Here is an 18,955-nt window from a genome sequence, read left to right as displayed (position 1 = left end):
GGTCAGGCTGGTCTCAAACTCACGACCTCAGGTGATCCACCCATCTCGGCCTCCCAAAGTACTGGGATTACAGGCGTGAGCCACTGTGCCCAGCCGAGACTGCCTTTTTTTAAAATTTATTTTTATCAAAAGTCCTGCTCTTTTGAGCTGACATTACAAACCCTCCAAATGATGGGAACATGTCTCTGCAGTGCAGTCACATGTAGTTCCATTGAGGATTAGCTTTGCTCAGTCCTAGCAAAATTCCGTTTTTGAGAAATTTATTTTACAAGGGATGATCAGGTCCACTTTCATATGCTTAATTTGTTTTCCAGAAATGAAAGTGATGACCCCAACCATAGTTTCCAAATCGTGAAGCTGAAGGTTAAATAACAAAGAGTTCCTCTGTCCTCAAATTTTATGAAAAGTAGCCAACTTTTTATTACCTCTCTTTCCTGAGTTCCCTTCCAACTGTCTACTGGACAACTCCATTTGGATACCCACAGGTACCTCCCAAGACTGCTATGCACTGTTGCACAGGTTGTGAAGTGCACAAGGGGGTCACATCTAAGGGGGACTGCTATGGTCTGAATGTCCCCCAATATTCACTTGTTGAAACTTAATCCCCATGGTGGTGGTGTTAAGAGCTGGGGCCTGTTGGGAAGTGATTAAGTCATGAGGGCTTGTCCTCATGAATGAGATTCAGTGACCTTATAAAAAGGCTTAACAGAAGGTGTTCACCCTTTTACCCTCTGCCATGTGAGGACACAGCGTTTCTCCTCTCTGAAGAATGTAGCAACAAAGGCACCATTTTGAAAGCAGAGAGACCAGGCCCAGACCAGCGAGAGTTTTCATGTTTCCCATCCCAGCCTCCAGAACTGTGAGAAATAATTATTTATTGTTTCTAAATTACCCAGTCTGTGGTATTTTGTTATAGCAGCACAAACAGACTAAGACAGGGATCCTTCAGAATGAGGTCCACATAGATTTCTAGGTCTATTATGGCAGTTTCTTGGCATATGGCAGCCAAAGGTTGAGCTTTAACAAAATTGGTATACTATGACAATTTTATGATAATAGAAGTCCAGTGTTGTAAGGAAGGGGTTTCTTTTTTCTGACACACACAAAGGCAACATATGGGCTTGGACTTAGGGTGGGTCAAGCTCAACATGTCCAGAACCAATTCATCCTGGTCACTGACCTCTCCCACCTGCCTGTCATCCTGGATTCCTTATATCTGTGGCTGATATCTCCTTTACCCAGTTTTCCAAGTCTGAAACCTCAGTGCCAGGCGTGGTCCATGTTGGCATCTCCTTCCCTCCTCATTTCATGTCCAACAGTCCATCAGTCACTGAGTCCTGTCCAATGTTAGGGTTCATGCATCAGGTCTTCCTTGATTATGACAACTTCTTAACTGACCTTCCCACAGCCACTCTTGCCCCTCCAATCCATCCTCCATCATGCAATCCTAGTGATCTTTCTGGAGTGGAAATATGATCACTTCACACTCCTTGTCACCTCTAACAGGGTTTCTCAAAGTGTGGTCCTCAAACCATGTATATCAGAATCACTTGAGGTGCTTTATCAAATGTGGATTCTTAGCACCTAACTACTAAATTTTCAGATTCTCTGTGGTGAAGCTCATTAATCTGCACATTAATGGATGTCCCAAGCCATTTTCATGTGTGTAATTTTGAAAACTACTACTTTCTACATAAACATGTCATAAACATGCATAAACATGTCATAAACATGCAGCATACCATATACATTTCCCACTTCCCCAGCAGGGACTGCAGAGTGCAGCTGGGCATTCAAAGGAGGCCTTTCCTGTTTCCTGGTGAGCATCACCATGGGCCTGAGAAGTCACTCTTCACCTTGCCTCCCACCACACAACTCCTGTCCTCTTAGAGTGATTTCTAGGAATGCAGTATAGTCAACCCAGCAACTATGACTAGACCCCCATGTGGGCAGAAGGGGGTGGTAGGGCCTGTGTGTGTTCGGAGACAATTCACCATGACTATCTCAGGTTTCAGCATGGTCAAGGTTCTCTGAGGAAATACATTTACAGCCAAGTTAATAAAGTTGGTATGAGAAGACATTCCAACCCAGGGTGTAAATGTAAATCTCCACAAAGGACATTTGTTTACATTTGATCACTCATTCCAAGGTAAGGAGCAATCTCTCTCCCTGCAGGGGAGAATGGGCAGGTCAGTAGCAGCCAGAGTTTCCTGCCTTGGGGTTTTCTCTCCTGTGGTGTATCCCATTACATGTGCAGATACTATCTAGCCTCCTATTGGCCAAAGGCAGTTACCCCGTTCAAAAGGAGGGGAAACAGATACCACCTGTTTTTGTTTTGTTTTTTGTTTTGTTATGTTTTGTTTTGTTTGAAACAGAGTCTCTCACTGTCACCCAGGCTGGAATGCAGTGGCACGATCTCAGCTCACTGCAACCTTTGCCTCCTGGGTTCAAGCGATTCTCCTACCTCAGCCTCCCGAGTAGCTGGGATTATAGACACACACCACCATGCCTGACTAATTTTTGTATTTTTAGTAGAGATGGGCTTTCGCCACTTTGGCCAGGCTGGTCTTGAACTCCTGACCTCAGGTGATCTGCCCACCTTAGCCTCCCAAAGTGCTAGGATTACACGCGTGAGCCACCACACCCAGCCGATACCACCTCTTAATGTAAGAGTGGCAAGTTTGCACTGCAGAACAGCATGCCACTCTGTGGAGACTGGGGTTCAGGATGCAGATCCAAGCTATTGCTGTGGCTGCTGATTTTGCTGTGAATAATAAACTGTCTTTGTTTTGGACTCACAGGCTTTATATTTTCTCTCAGAGTGTTAGAATGTGGTGATCAACTAAACTTTCAGCTTGCCAGCAGGGTAAAATCTTAGATTATAACAGCTTCTGACCTACTACTGTGGAGTACCCTCCTTGGAGTGTGGCTATGATTTGTGCATGGATTCCTACAGCTGAATGGGGAAGGGAGCTGAACAGGTAGGGGATTACTTCTCTGGATCATTCATCAAGAGCAATGCTTGGGTGCTCTATTGCTGCACAAAAAATCACCCCAAAACCTAGTGGCTTAAAGCCATAATTTATTAGTTTCCAAAAATCTGTTAGTCAATTGTATGATTCACCAGCTTCATGTGGTGTTTGCTAGGCCACCGGAATGACTGAAAGACTTGAAATGGCCTCACTCGCTTAGCTGGCAGTTAGTGCTGGCTTCTGGCCATGATGCCTGGGGAACTCAGCTAGGGCTGTTGGCTGAGAGTTTTGGTTCTCTTCCATATGGGCCTCCCCCTGTGGCGGCTTGGGCTTCCTCAGAGTATGGCAGCTGACTTCCAAGAAGGAGTATGCACAGAAACCAAACTGGAAGCTGCAAACCCCTTAAGGGTTAGCCTTGGAAATTACACAGCATCACCTCTGCTACATTCTATTGGTCAAAGGGGTTACAGGGCCAGTCCACATTCAAGGAGAGGGTAAACAGAATCCACCTCTTGATGTGTGAGTGGTAAGGTCACCTTGCAAAAGAGTGTGTGGGATGGGGGATACTATTACAGCTGTCTTTGGAAGCACAATCTATCAAATGGACATAGATGGGGGACTATACAATAGTATTTCTCCAAGTGCAGTAAGCCCTGCATCAGAATCATGGGAGCTTTTGCTGAAAATGCAGACTGGGGCTGATTCTTGCACACTAACATTTGAGATCTGCTGAGCTGCAGAACAAAGCCCAAACTTGTTGGCCTACCAGTCCAGATCCTCACTTACCTTGTCTGACTTTATGCTCCAGTAACACTCAATTTCTTGGCATTCTCTTACACATAATAAGCTATTTAACCTACAGATATGGTTTGGATGCTTGTGCCCTCCAAATCTCATGTTGAAATGTGAGCCCTAATGTTGGAGTTGGGGCTGAACAGGAGGTGTCTGGGTTGTGAACTGGATTGTGAACATCCTGAGGGTGGACCCCTCAGGAATGGCTTTGTGGCCTCCCTGTGGTAATGAGTGAATCCTCGTTCTATGAGTTCATGCAAGAGCTAGTTGTTTAAGAGTCTGGTGCCTCCCTCACATTTCACTTGCTCCTTCTCTCACCATGTGACATGCCTGTTCCCTCTTCGCCTTCCACCATGATTGTAAGCTTGCTGAGGCCCTTACCAGAAGCAGATGCCAGCACAATGCTTCTTGTACAGTCTGCAGAACTGTGAGCAAAAATAAACTTCTTTTCTTTATAAATTACTAGGTCTCTGGTATTCCTTTATAGCAAAGCAAAACAGATTAATATACCTACTAATCCACACCTGTGCCCATAACTGTGCCTTCTGCCTGGAATAACTTGACTCCTTTGCCTCATCAAGGATTTACTCATCTTTAAAGATTCAGTTTTATGTCACCTTTTTGGGGAAGTTTTCCTGACCTCCTCTTCTCCTATGGATTGGGGTAGGTGTTCCACTCCTGTGCAACTGTCCCCATTATAGCACTTGCCAACTTGTAATGTCATTGTTAATTTGTCTGTCTCCTTCACTGGATTGTGAACATCTTAGGCAGGGATATGTCAGATTCATCTCTGTCCTCTAAATCCTAAGTGTACTTAACTGAATTGAAAGTATGATAGTGTCACAGTGAATTCCTCTTTGACCTAATCTTTCTTGAAGAATATGGTACTTAAAATATGCTTAAAGTTGCACTGTTTTCTTTCTGACAATTCTCAGCACAGCTAAGATGCTTGCAGCTACTTGTAACAAAATACCCAACTAAAAGTGGGTGTCTTAGTGTGCTCAGGCTGCCAAAACAAAATACCATAGACTGGGTGGCTTAAACAACAGAAATTTATTTTCTCACAACTCTGGAGGCTGGAAAGTCCAAGATTAAGGGTCCAGCAGGGACCTAGTAAGGGCTCTGTTCCTGGCTTGCAGATGGCCACCTTCTTGCTGTGTACTCACACGGCCTTTTCTCAGTGTGCGCATGAGTGCATGACATCAAGCTCTCTGGTGACCCTTCTTAAAAAGCACCAGTTCCATCAGACTAGAGCTTGGCCCTCATGACCTAATTGCCTCTCAAAGACCCCATCTCCAAACACCATGACACAGGGAGTTAGGGCTTCAACATATGGACTTCAGGGGGATGAAAACATTCAGTCCATAACAGTGGGCTAACCGTTTGATTTAATAATTTTAGAAAGCCAGCAACCTGCAGTAGGTGATTCTCCAGTGTGAGATAGGAGGTATTATTGTCTGGGGATCTTCCTTTCCTTCCTCCTAGCCCTCCTCACTCTGTCATCTTCTTACCCCAGGCTCACCTCCTCTTGTGAGTAAGATGGCTGTTGGGGCTTCAGGCATCATATCCTCAAAGTTCAGTTTGAAGTTATTAAGCTGGTAAGGCGGGATGGGTCTGGGATGGGCATGAGTAACTCTCTGTCTGCAGGTCTGCCTTTTAACAGTGAGCGAATTGTTCCCTTTGTATCTCCTTTGCCAGACCTGGGTCATAGGACTCCTGTCTACACCCAGAGCAATCACAGGCAAAGAGGCTTAATCATGAGCCACACACCCATTTCCAACTTAATCGGGGTGAGGTGAAAGGGGATGAGCTGTTGGATATTCGAACCCACAGAAAATGAGCAAGGAAATAAATCTAGCCCAGAAAGCCAATGTCCTAAACGCCTCACCAAGATATTGGCTTGATTTTCATAGCAGTGATTTTTAATCAACAGAAGTTAAATGTTGGTCTTAACATAAACAATGGGCGGAAGCTCCGAGGGCGGCATCAGAACACTTGGTTGCCCTACAGATGGCAAGGAGGTGGGTTTGTGGCGGCGGGGGGGGGGGGGGGGGCGCGGGAGAATGGAGGGAAGAATGGGGTGGGGAGGAATTGCTAAAATGCACGGAACTGCTCGTGCTTCAAGATGTCAAGACCGAAGGAGCTTGAGCTGTCCTATACCTTTTCTGGGAAGGACAACTGAGGGGGGGAATCATTTTTAATACCTGAATGTCTTCAAACTTCTTTTTACACCCCACGTCTCTGCAGTCAACCCGGTGTAACTATAGAGCGAAGCACGCTACGCATAATCCGTTTGGGGATTCCGAACCCCAGTGGCTCTGTACGCACCCAGGTCGCTGGAACAGGAGGTCCCAGACCCCCGCTCCAAGGCTTCGCGGGCGAGCGTCCAGGTGGGGCTGGGCGAGGTGGGGGTTCCCGGCGCCGACCTCGCGCACCGCCCTCTCCGCCCCCGCTCCCGCCCCCCGACCCCCGCGCGCGCGGCCTTGTGGGTAACGCGGGGCCGCCAGGTGACAGCTAATGGCGGCGGCCGCCTGAGGCGGGCGGGCGGTAGAGCAGGCGGCGGGGGCGAGGCAGCGAGAGAGCAGCTTCCCGAGCCACGCTCCTTGTCCCGGCGGCGGCTTCCCAAGGCGGCAGGACTCGGCGCGCCATGGACAGGCCGGCGGCGGCGGCGGCGGCGGCGGCGGGCTGCGAGGGCGGCGGGGGCCCGAACCCGGGGCCGGCGGGCGGCAGGAGGCCTCCTCGGGCCGCGGGGGGCGCCGCCGCCGGCTCCCCGGCACAGCCAGCGTGGGAGACCCTGGACGAGGAGTAAGCGGGGCCCCGGGCCGTCCCGGCCTCTCGCGCCCGCTCCCGAGGTGCCCCGCGAGGCCTGCCCGCCCCCTCCCCGGGCGCCGCGCAGGGCCTGGCCGAGGCGGGGTGGGCTGCCCCTCTTCATCCATCCCCTCCGGCCCCTCCTCCCCCAAACCCCCGGAAACCTCAGCGCCCCATCCGGGGGCTGCCGCCCTCGGACCTGCTGCGGGCCGCGCACCTGGCTCACTTCCGCCCCGAGAGCCCCAGCTCCTGGATCCCCGGGAGGGGCTTCGCAGCTGTCAAACCACTTCCCGCGCCGCCACCTGCTGCCCTTGGCGACCGCTTGGCTGTCCCTGCCCAGGTCACCAATTCTCTTGGGAGGGAGATCCCAGCCGGGCTCTCCTCTTTTAGCATCACCTTGCTTCGTGTGGTTTTAAGACCCCAATTCCGCTGTGGCTGCTTGGGGTCTTTGATGGGGGATTGGGAGTGGGGACGGGGAGATGGGACCCCGCGGGCGTGGGAGCTGGTGCAGATCGAGGCAAAAATCCGAGATGGAAAACGTCCAAACTGCTCAGGAAGCAAGAAAACAGAACGGTTTACTTTCAGTTCTTCACACTTTGAGGGAACCAGTTTATTGTTTTCATGAACACACAAGCAAGCCTACTGCTACTGAGGCAGCTGCAGAACTAAGAGAAATCAGAAACATAAAGTGACCGTGTCTAGCTGGGAGGGGCCACCCCATCCTCCGACGACAAGGGATGGCCTATCCTGTAACCCGGAACATCCAGTTTTCCCACAACTTGGCCATTTCTCTGACACCAGAGTGCACTCAGGCAGCATGCACTGCTGTAATGTAACTCAGTCAGTTTTACATGCCCATTCTTGCCTGTCCTGGTCATACCATTGTGCCAAACTTTTGGGAGTTTCCAAAAGCGCAGAAACAAGAAACATTCCCTTCACCTTTGTTTCTACCTCAGTGTAATTACAATATATTTTAATAAATTACCCAAGTGGTTAGTGTCACTGAAAACCAGTCACAGCTAAGACAACACTTGAAATGGTGAGGACTCCACACATCTGCAAATATTCAACCATACACGAGGTCTGGGCGCTTCAGAGAATAGCACAACACGGCTTTTGCTGTCTTACCATTTTGCTAGGCTTACCGTCTAGTGGAGAATACAAACCAACCAACAGTGGAAATGGAATGTGATAAATGAGATAGGTGGTAGAGGCGAACTCAGGATGGGCATGCATCAGAATCATTTAAGGAGCCAAAGGAGACCAGAATGTGTCACCCCCAAATATGCCTCATCTTCTGGTTTCCTTCAGAGATTTTGATGATCAGGGAAAGCCTGAGAAAGGTGACATTTGAGTAATGCCCCCTAAGAGGCGAGGGATCCAGCCATACAGATACCTGGGGTCAGTGATAGTATTCTATTCAGAGGCCTGTGCAAAGCCCCTGAGGTGAGTGTGAGCCAAGTATTCCTAGATCAGCAAGGAGACTAGGTGTCACTAGCAAGGAAGGAGCTAGAGACAAGTAAGGGATGACGTTAGAGAAGTCACAGAGCCAGATGGTGGAGAGCCTCAGAGACCATGGGGAGTCATTGGGGACTTTGTGCAGAGGAGTGACATAATCTGTTGTAGATTTCAGTAGGCTCTCCATGGTGCTATGTGGACAATAGAGTGAAAGGGGAAGGAGTTGAAGCAGAGACTGGCAGTAGGAGGCTATTGTAGTAAGCCAAGTGAGATGGTGGCTCAGGCCAGAGTGGAGCGGAGGAGGGGAGAAGTGGTCAGATTCTAGATGTAATTTGCAGGCCTGCAGGGTAGAGCCAATGGGGTTTGCTGAAGAGTGGTTGTTTGGTATGAGAGAAGAATCTGGGAGAGTTCCAGAACTTTAGCTTGTGGGAAAATTGTGTTGCTGAGATGGAGAAGTCTCTCTAAGATGGAGCAGGGTTAGAAAATAGCAGGCTCTTCGCTCTGGACATATTAATTTTGAGATGCCAATTATACGTCCCAGAATAGATGTCAAAGATATAGTTGTTCTATCTGAGCCTGGAGTTCAGGGTTGTCTGAGCTGGAGATTCAAAGTGGGGAGTCATGGGCTTATAGGTGAGGCTTAAATACATGAGGTACGTGGAGTTCACAGAAGAATGATGAGGGTCTGGAAAGGGGAGTTGGACTAGGAATAGGGCTGGGTGGATTTTCAAGATACTTACCAGGTAAGAGTGACCCGACATGGTGACCATTCAGATGTGAGGGGGGAGTGCTGGGTGGGCTTCAAGACAAACCTCAGCTTTCTAGCATGTGGGGGAAGGGTAACTGGCTGTGCTGCACCCTGAGTTAGGAAACACAGGAGCAGAGTAGGTTGTGGGGCTGAGCGGCTGATGCTGGTTTAGACAGGTTGAATTAGCAGGGTCTCTGGGCCAAACTAGTGGACGTGTCTTGTAGGAACATCAGCATTGAGATCAGGAGAGTCCAGTTTGGAGAAACAGAGCTGGGAGCCTCCAGCCTATAAGTAGTTACTGACACCAGGAGTATAGAGGGCAATTGCACAGACTACAGAGAAGGGATGGGGGAGGAATCATGGCCTCCTTTCTCAGTTCTGTCATCTCAACAAGCTCAGATTCACAGTTTTCTTTGAAGAGTGACCTCTAGAATGGAACCTGGCTCTATGGGTGGGACTTGGCCATGTCCCTTGGACTATGGAGCCTTCACTTCTGCTCTGAATACTGTAATTAATAATGAGGAAGCTGTGGTCCTGTAAGAGGATGTGTCTTGCCAAAGATCATGGAGTTAGCTGGTGACAGAAGCAGGACTCATGTCCAGGCCTCCTGTCTGCTAGCCCACTATGTTTCACTGTGCGTAACTACATTGGCCAGGATGCTTCTGGTTGCAGGTGACAGAAACCACCGTTCAATCTAGCTTAAGCCAAATGAGATGTCCTGGCTCACAGAACTGCTCCAGATAGGAGGAGAGATGGCCACAGGCACAGTTGAGGCCAGGATTGCAAACGGTGTTGTCGGGACTCCCCATCTCTCTCTCTCTCTTTTTTCCCCTCACTTTTTAATCCCTGTGAATTCCTTAAGATGGTAGGGGTGGGGTGGGGTGGGAAGTGGCCTCCAGCAGCTCTGGATGCAGATCCATGTATTTCAGGATCCAAGAGGAAAGCCTGGGATTGGCTGGTCCTAGGTAACTCACCTACAAGTGGGAGCAGGTGGAGGAAGGGGTCAGCCTTCTTCTCCACTTTCCCCCACAGAAGCCTATGATGTGGGGAAGGGCAGTTCCCCAAAGTAAAGAGGAGGGTCCTTATCAGAAGAAGGGGGAAGGCATGCTGGGCAGGTGGTAATAACAGGTCACACTCATGCTCAGCAGTTGGGTTTCTGCAGTTTCTTCCTGTGTTTGCAACTGGTGGGTGCCGACAGAAAAAGGCATTATGACAGGCAAAGTATGATATACGCGGGAATAAAAGTGACTTAACCTTTAAGAAGGAAACAAATTTCTCTCTTTTCCCTCCTTCTCCCCCTCAGGTCGAAATTGTGGTATATAGATTCCTGGCATGTGATAGGAGTTTCTGCTCGTTCAGTATTTTCAACCACACAGATAACCTCTGGTGTGTTTTGATCAGAGACTGCAATTTGGATCACTAGCACAGAACTTCCGTTTTCTTTATTTTACTCTTTGGGTCATTTTCCATATTGCCTGGGGATTCCAGGTGTTTCTGTCCTTCAGATACATGAGTGTGGGTTTAATCAGTGATGTGATTTTTTTAAAAGGCCTGAAACATTCTTTACAGTGAAAGCTACCTGCAAGGTAAACTTTTGTCAGTATTCTTAGCCCTCTAGCTTGATTTCTTAGTGTTTTGCCAAATTGTGAGAGGAACCCGGCCTCTAGGGGCAATTGTTAAATCTCTCACTGCCTAGTTGGCTTATGTGGTCTTTTAGGTCAGGTGAGTACAGCCTGACCACTTGCCAGTCATGTGACCTGGGGCAAAACTGGGCCTTAATTTTTTCATCTGTAAAATGGGTCACTGTGAGGCTGGGCAAGGCTACACGTGTGAAAATGCTTTGATGCCTCAGAGCTCTGTGGGAGTGAAAGATGACATTTTCTTTGCATTGCTGTGTTTTCATATAAAGCGGTTGGCTCGCATCTGTGCTGCTGGCTTCAGTGCAGTGAGTCAGTCACTATTCGTTGTTCCATGTCCTGTTGAGGACAGCTACTTTCTCACAGGGCATGTCACCTCTGTGCCTCAATTTTCTCTCCTCAAAGACAAGTCGGCTAGTCCCTGTTCTGCCTTCTCATCACACCATGGTTGTGAGGCTCTGATATAATAAAAACCATTTGTGCTTGTAATCCCAGCACTTTGGGAGGCCAAGGCAGGCGGATCACCTGAGGTCAGGAGTTCGAGACCAGCCTGGCGAACACGGTGAAAACCCATATCTACTAAAAAATACAAAAATTAGCCAGGCATGATGGCACACGCCTGTAATCCCAGCTACTAGGGAGGCCGAGGCAGGAGAATTGCTTGAACCCGGAAGGGCGAAGGTTGCAGTGGGCCGAGATCGTGCCACTGCACTCCAGCCTGGGTGACAGAGCAAGACTCTGTCTCAAAAAAAAAAAAAAAAAAAAAGAAATAAAAAATAAAAACCATTTGTAAGTTGTCAAAGCACTTACAGAAGTGTAGTATTGTTAATACTACACAGAGAATATCATTTTTCTAGGCTGTAATTTATAAATCTCATGATTTTCTTCTGAGTCACTTTGCTTCACTCAAAAGTATACTATTTTCTAGATTTAAAACTACCAACATGAAATTAATTGAATGTTTGAAAAGCCTATGCTGTAAGATAAATATTTCACATATTTCTCCCGGGTGGGTGCGGTGGCTCATGCCTGTAATCCTAGCACTTTGGGAGGCTAAGGCGGGTGGATCACTTGAGCCAGGAATTCAAGACTAGCCTGGGAAACATGGCAAAACCCTGTCTACACACACACACACACACACACACACAAACAAGCCGGGCATGGTGGCATGTGCCTGTAGTCCCAGCTACATGGGAGGCTGAGGTGGGAGGATCTCTTGAACGTGGAAGGTTGCAGTGAGCCGAGATTGCGCCACTGCACTCCAGCCTGGGCGACAGAGTGAGACCCCGTCTCAAAAAAAAAAAAAAAAAAAGGATTTCTTCTGTATAATTTTAATAGAGTAAAATTCCATTAAATGGTAGAGAATAGTAAGCTTAACTAACACCTAGAATCTTCAACTTTTTTTGAGAAAATTGGGTGATTCATTTAAAATTAACCTGGAACCTAATCTTATTTCCTAGTTGTCAGTTGCTATTTCAGTTCTTAGATTAAATGTAAAGGTAACCAAAGAGTCTAGTTAGTTCATCTAAAAAAAGAAGTATTATCATATTCCTATTCAGTGCTAGTTTTTTCACTGAGATCCTATGATATAATGTTTTGTAATCCATGCTATTTTTTTTTAGTCCTACAGGATCACATGTTGAATGGTGTAAACAGCTTATAGCTGCTACAATTTCTAGTCAGATTTCAGGTTCAGTGACATCAGAAAATGTATCCAGAGATTACAAGGTAAGCAACATTGAGTGCTTAATTCATTTTCAGTATGCTAAGTAGCCAAGAAGCTTTGCAGTTTTAATTCAAGTGAACCGTTGGCCCTTTGATGCAACACGGCCATTTGCTCGAGAATAAGGACGAAAGGTTCTCTGTTGTTAGATCTAAAATGTAGAAGAGAAATTTTACCAGTATCCAGTACATATAGTTTTGTAATTGAGAGGAGAAGCTGTCTTTAGATGACGATGATTCTTTTAAAAATCAAGTTCCATTTTATAATAATAAATGCATATAGCTTCTTTGTTAGTATTGTGAGTTTCAGAAAATATCTTGATGTACAATACTTCCCTAACTTCACAATTTTTTAATGTATTATCTGTGAGTATTCAGCATTAACATGTGATACTAGAATGAATAAAAACCTTTCCAAAATCTCAAGAGTACTGTATGGGCAGCCTCATTTTTCAGTCCTTACTGAAGTGAAAATCTTTTTGTTTATTTTAAAAGTTAGATTCTCTGCTTATTCTAAATTTAAGTGATAAGCTCCTTGTCAGCAGAGACTAGGGCAGTTTTACTCACCACTGGCTTCCCAGGCGCAATCCTGGAGCATAATGGTTGCTCAATAAATATTGAATCAATTAACAAACCAAAAAAAATCGCTTGCTCCATCTTTGTTAACGCTAAAGACTAACTTCGTTTTAACGTCAATAAACTATTAATAGGTACATTAAATGAAATCACATTTATATTTCAGTAGTGATGTTTGCCTAAATTGAGGTTTCTGTTTATTAGTAGCCATTTTTGCCTGCTAGTAAGAGATGATTGATTTTTCACAAGTGTGTGTAAAATGCATTTGATATCCCAGACTACCATTAGTTAACAATCTCTCAAAATCATGGTCCTTGCCAGACATCAAATCTTACAAATATCAAGAATTACAGTAAAGATCCTAATTAATTCTTAGTAGATGCTCCCAGGAGCTTTATCTTCAGTTTCTCTTTAGAGCTCATAGGGTAATAACAAGGGCAGAAACAGGCTCAGGAGGCCAACTAATTGAGATTTGGCTATGGTGCTGTCTCTTGCTTCATCCAAACTGGCAGATGCTGTTGATTATGCCTACCAAAGGAAGGCATAGCTGTGGATTACCAGAAATTGGATAATCTGCCCAGCTAGAAGACAGTATATTTCTTAATAGTTTTTCCTGCTATCTGGTGTTCATGTTTGCCCATAAAAGAGCAGCTGGGGCTCCTGGACCTTAAAACCTGGCCGGGCAAACACACTGTCTCCAGGTGGGAGAAGCATTTTTTGCATCACCGATGCGTGAATGACTGGTCACTGACCAGCTGCGGATTGCACCAGTTCCAGTTGCCCTATTGCCTGCACCTTAGCTGAGAAACTGCCTGCTGAGAGACTTAAGAACCCATATTAGCAGAGAATAGCTGCCACACCTCGGGGTGATTTTCTTTATGGACAATTATGAGTTAACTGTAATGTTTTCGTTAAGATTGAATAGTTGTTAGTGTTGTGTGTGTCCTATAAAAGATTGGATGTCGACTGTGTGCATAGCTTTCTAACATTACATGAATAGATCAGACTGAATCTGTACTTTAACATGAAGCAACTAAGTTTTTTCAATCTTAGTCTATTTACAAATTTTGTGTAGCAGAATTAGCTCATGTTGGAATGGTTGAACAGATGGTATTCAGAAAAAATAAGGCTTTCTTTCTTTTGGAAATTAAGTTCCTACATCAGATCATAGCTAAAGTCTTTGATGAATTATTGTAAGGGAGCATGTTTTATAATTGTCTTTGTTATATTTGCCCTGTAGCTAAATCTGAAAAGTTGGTGTTAAATTTATAATTCAGGGGTTGTTACACTTTCTTCAAGGAGAGGTTTTTTTAATATAATAAATACATAAAATATTTCTAAACCACAAAGATAATTGTACATGCTCCCTATAAAGTAGTTCTTAAAATCAGGGTAACCAAAATGGGCCTTTGGGACCCTGCTGGCATGGGAGCTATTGCATGGGGTTGACCCTGAAGATCCAGATAAAGTTCCTTGAGGATTTAAGTTGCAGTCATCAGTTGATATTTGAAATTATCTATTGTGTAAGTGTCTTATTTGAAATACACACTTAATTTGGGGGCTAATTTATTATAGATTAAGCTCAACGTCAGTAATTAAATGGGAGCAGATGTTTATATGGAGCAGAGCACTTGGCATCTTATTTGAAATGCTGATTGTCTTCTGAGTTGTAACAGGCTGTCGAGAATGGTTCTATGTCATCATCATCATCATCAACCCTCTAACATATATAAGCTCTGTGGTTTTGTAATGCTTTTTGACATGTCATCCATTTAAGCCTTAAAACAACCCAGTGAACCTGGGTGTGGTGGCCTGTAGTCTCAGCTACTTGGAAGGCTAAGATGGGAGGATCACTTGAGTCCAGGAATTCAAGGCTGCAGTGTGCTGTGATCGCATTTGTGAAAAGCCAATGCATTCTAGCCTGGACAACATAGAGATATCCTGCTTCTTTAAAAAAGTCCATTGAGGTAGCTATTATTACAATCATCATTTAACAGATGAGGAAACCAAGGCCTAGAGAGATGAAATGACTTGCTTAGGGTCATACAGTTAGACTTGGGATTTGAACTCAAGTCATCCTATTGAAAAACTAGAGTGATTTTAAGATTTTGTCCCACCCCATTCCCATCCACTGCTTTTCATTCTTTATTTTTTCTTCTTTTTCTTCTTCTTCTTCTTCTTTTTTTTTTTTTAATAGAGATGGGGTCTCACTATGTTGCCCAGGCTGGTCTTGAACTCCTGGGCTCAAGTGATCCTCCCACCTCGGCCTCCCAAAGTGCTGGGATTACAGGTGTCAGCCACCACACCTGGCCTCATCCACTGTTTTTCAAAATGTGACCCTTGGGTCTTCTGAAAACAGTATTCCCTGGAGTACCTGTAAAAATGCAGCTTCCTGGGCTCCATTCCAGATTTACTGAATCAGAGTCTCTGAGGCAAGGAAACAAGGGTCTCATATATTTCTTATGCACGATAAAATCTGAAAACCTAGGCTTCCTGAGTTTATATCTGTTGAAATTGGTGATTGGACCCTGTATTTCTGGTATGTTACTAAGAATCTGAATAATTAGCAACTCAGATATTGGAGAATAATTATTTTATTATTTACTCATATCATAAATTGTCAGCCCAGGGTCAGCTCATCTAAAGTACAGAATATAGCTGGTATCACATGAGATGAGTTTAGACAGTATGTCCATGGACATATTTTAGTAGCTATGTAATTATTTTCTTGTGTATTAGAAAAATCAGCACATCAGGCTTGTGATTTAGTGGATGTTATGGCTTAGAGCAGGCAAAGTATTAAAAAGGAGTTGATTTTAAATCAGTATAAAGATAAGTATAAAATTAGTATGGGCAGTTTGCAGATACAGCAAACCAAACTTGTTGAGGTGGTATGTGAAATGGTAAGTTTGGCAAGCATTGTCCCAGCTGAAAGAGTGGATAGCTATTATACTGAAATGTGGGGCAGCTAAATTAATAAATGCCTGATTTAATACTGAGTCATCCTGAAGACTGGCCTGATAATTAAGACTATTAGACAAAATGTAATAAAATATTTGTTTTGCTTGTCCCCCCTCCACTACCAACTCAATTGCTTTCATTTTTTACTAGGCTAACAAATGGTAAAAAATCTCTCTTGAATTTGTCAGAAATTTTAAGAACAAAATTCGAATGTAATCCGTAGATTAGATGAAATAATACAGTTACAAATGGAAACATTTTTAGGAACTATTGGTAGAAGTGACATAGTTGATCACAGCTTCCATTGTTTGGAAAGTAGGACTAGGCTATGAAAAGAGAACATGATGGGGTGGTATAAACAATATTGGTTAGCTTGTGACCTTGTATAGTCTCTCAGTCTCAGTTTCCTTATCTGGAAGGATAAAGGGGCTTGGATTAGATTATTCACCTCTAAATGCCTTTCTTGGTAGAACATTATTCAATTGTGTTCAAAAGAATTTGATTTGGGCCAGCTTTATGAAAATTAGGACACTATAGTTATTATTATTATTATTATTATACTTTAAGTTCTAGGGTACATGTGCACAACGTGCAGGTTTGTTACATATGTATACATGTGCCATGTTGGTGTGCTGCATCCATTAACTCGTCATTTACATTAGGTATATCTCCTAATGCTATCCCTCCCCCCGACTCCCCACAATAGGACCCGGTGTGTGATGTTCCCCTTCCTGAGGACACTATAGTTTTAATGTGATCATCTTCCTTCCTCTTGCTTCATCATCATCACCTCTTTTCTGTTCTCCTTCCCTCACCCACACACACACAGTAGCTATATCTCTTCTCTAAACATTCTGAAGAAAAATGAGAAAATGGAGATGACCTTGTACTAAGTTTAATCATTGGCTAGGATAGTACAGTAATTACATTTGGAGGGAAGTCGATGGCAGAGTATAGGAAAGGCTTCATTATGCTTGAGCTGAGTCTTGGTTAACATTTCTTAAATTGGGCCCTAGTCTATGAAAAGGGAAGCTTTAGCATGAACTTTCGAAGTCTATGTCTGTAATCTATAGCCTGGCCTCGTGACTTATAAATCAAAGGTTGCAAACTCAGATGCCTTCATGGGACAGTTCACAAATCTAGGCAGACATGGAGGAGTGCTGTAGAGAACTGGAGAGTACAGAATGCCCACCTAACAGCAATTAATTTTTTTTAAAAAACCTATGGTACCATAGGCCTCCAGTTTGTAACCACTGTAATAGATACAAGAGTGCTATCCTATCATCGTTTTTGTGGGAAATAATTATTTCTTAAAAATGTTAAGATTTAGACTTCTGTTTCTGGAAAAACTGGAAGCAAATATATTTTCTCTTATTCTTCTTACTAAGTACAACTGAAAACCTTGGATATTATCTACAAAATAAACATAAGAATACTCTGAAAGGTAGAAAAGGCAGACTAGCTAGGGACCTCAAGACCCAGGGAATGACATGGTTGTGAATTTCCTGGGGTTGTTTTTGCCACATATGTCCCAGACTCATTGCTGAAGAAACCAGTAAGTCAGAAATGCCAACAGGCGTAGATAAGAAAGGCCTACTCTGTCTAGCCAGAGGACCAGGAAAGGGGCACCTAGCAAAAAGAAAACACACTAACTACTCTACTCCAGCCAAACACCACAGAAAAAAATTATGACCCACACCCACCCCACCAACAAAGCCAGTTGGGAGAGCCTGATTTCCACCCTTGCCAGGCTATACTGAGGCGTACCAACTCCCTGGAGTGGTGGTGGTATCAGGGGAGACCTGGTGAAGAGTCATGACTTTCACTGTCATCTATTGGTAGGCAGGTTGCCCCTTCTAGTGTGGTGTCAGTAGAGGCCGTATCAAGGGCAACAATGAGGCACCCCTTTTTCTCTCAGCCAGGGAGGTTTCTGTGGAAGCCTAGGTGGGAGCTAGAACTCTCACCCCTGCTCAGCAATAATGAGGAGCCCTCCACTCTGCAGTGTCAGTGGAGGCTGAGTAGGGAACCTGGACTCCTACCCCTATCTAGAAGTAATGAAGTAGTACCCCTCTTCTCTTGGAGCAGTGTCAGAGAAAGCCAGCTTAAACAGAAGGTTTGAATAAGATCCAGAGTCTTAAAACATAATGCCTCAAATGTGCAGATGTTAATGAAAAATCACTCGTTATACTGAGAATGAGGAAGATCTCAAACTGAATGAAAAAAGAGAATCAACAGATGTCAAAACTGAGATGATAGAGATGTTAGATTTTAAAGAAGTCATCATAAAATTGCTTTTTTGTAAGCAATAAGCAGTTACAGATACGCTTGAAACAAACAATGAAAAAAAAAGTTTCCACAAAGAAATGTAAGAGACAAAGAAGAACCAGATGGAAATTTTAAAACTAGAAAATACAATAAATGAAATAAACTCAAAGGATAGGTTCAACACCATAATAGAGAGGACAGACAAAAAGAATCTGTGAACTTGAAAATCGAACAATAGAAATTACCCAATTTGAGTAACAGAGATAAATGAACAGAGCCTCAGGGACTTGTGGGAGTATAACAAAAGATCTAACACTTATGTCATCAAAGTCCCAAAGGAGAGAGAGGGGATGGGGCTGAAAAAGCACCTGAAGAAGTAATGACTGAAAGCTCCCCAAATTTGGCAAAACACGTAAGCCTACAGATTCAAGAAGCTGAGTGAATCCCAAATGAGAGAAATCCCCCCAAATGCACACAAAGACACATTATAGTCAAATTTCTGAAAACTGAAAACAAAGAAAAAAATATTGAAAGTAGTAAGAGAAATAACACTTTACCTATAAGGAAAATTAATTCTAATGACAGTGGATTTTTCATCAGAAACCATGAAGGTCAGAAGGAAGTGGCACAACATTTTTCAAGTGCTGAAAGAAAAAAGTCAACCATGTAAAAATATGCTACAGGAATGAAGAGGAAATCAAGACATTTTCAGATGAAGGAAAACTGGAAGAGAAGTTGTCACTAGCGTACCTATCTTAAAAGAATGGCTAAAGAAAGTTCTCTGAACAGAAAGGAAGCAGTAAAAGGAGGAATCCTGAGACACCAGGAAGGAAGAAAGAACACAGCAAAAAAACCTCCTAAAACTAATAAGTGAGTTTAGCAAGGTCACAAGACAATATAGATATAAGATTAATATATAAAAGTCAGTTGCATTTCTATGTACTAGCAACATGTGGAGACCAAAATTAAAAACACAATGCCATTTACATTAGTATTATAACAATGAAATACTTAGG

The 18,955-nt window shown here is 44.2% G+C and overlaps 2 protein-coding genes and 1 long non-coding RNA gene across 14 annotated transcripts in view; 2 read left to right on the top strand and 1 right to left on the bottom strand.

Annotated features, from left to right (window-relative positions):
• The window catches only part of LOC116272048, a 32,002-nt gene extending 25,937 nt beyond the window's left edge, over positions 1-6,065 (bottom strand). The window contains exon 1 of the long non-coding RNA XR_004180780.1: positions 5,969-6,065. This is a non-coding gene — a long non-coding RNA (uncharacterized LOC116272048). The remainder of the gene's footprint in view (positions 1-5,968) is intronic.
• Positions 5,333-6,295, top strand: LOC116272047 (acrosin-like). The gene is made up of 2 exons (XM_031660863.1): positions 5,333-5,785; positions 6,012-6,295. The coding sequence occupies exons 1-2, from the start codon at positions 5,775-5,777 to the stop codon at positions 6,280-6,282; spliced, it is 282 nt and encodes a 93-aa protein (XP_031516723.1). The 5' UTR covers positions 5,333-5,774; the 3' UTR covers positions 6,283-6,295.
• A 5,424-nt stretch (positions 6,296-11,719) lies between these two features.
• MTMR1 (myotubularin related protein 1) overlaps positions 11,720-18,955 on the top strand; it is a 72,829-nt gene continuing 65,593 nt past the window's right edge. For 9 of the 12 annotated variants that reach the window (XR_004180690.1, XM_031660733.1, XM_031660730.1 and 6 more), the window contains exon 1: positions 11,722-12,143. Coding sequence is in view for 11 of the 12 variants with exons in the window: in XM_031660733.1 (XP_031516593.1) it covers positions 12,021-12,143 (123 nt within the window). In the remaining variant the exon portion in view is untranslated. Of the gene's footprint in view, positions 12,144-18,955 lie in introns of all 12 variants that reach the window. The other 3 variants (XM_031660731.1, XM_031660734.1, XM_031660735.1) reach the window with 3 other exon arrangements.

The sequence above is a fragment of the Papio anubis genome, chromosome X (assembly GCF_008728515.1).
Source record: "Papio anubis isolate 15944 chromosome X, Panubis1.0, whole genome shotgun sequence".
NCBI classification, from domain to species: Eukaryota; Metazoa; Chordata; class Mammalia; order Primates; family Cercopithecidae; genus Papio; species Papio anubis.
The sequence above is the reverse complement of the archived record's forward strand: the minus strand, read 5'-3'. Positions and strand labels throughout refer to the sequence as shown.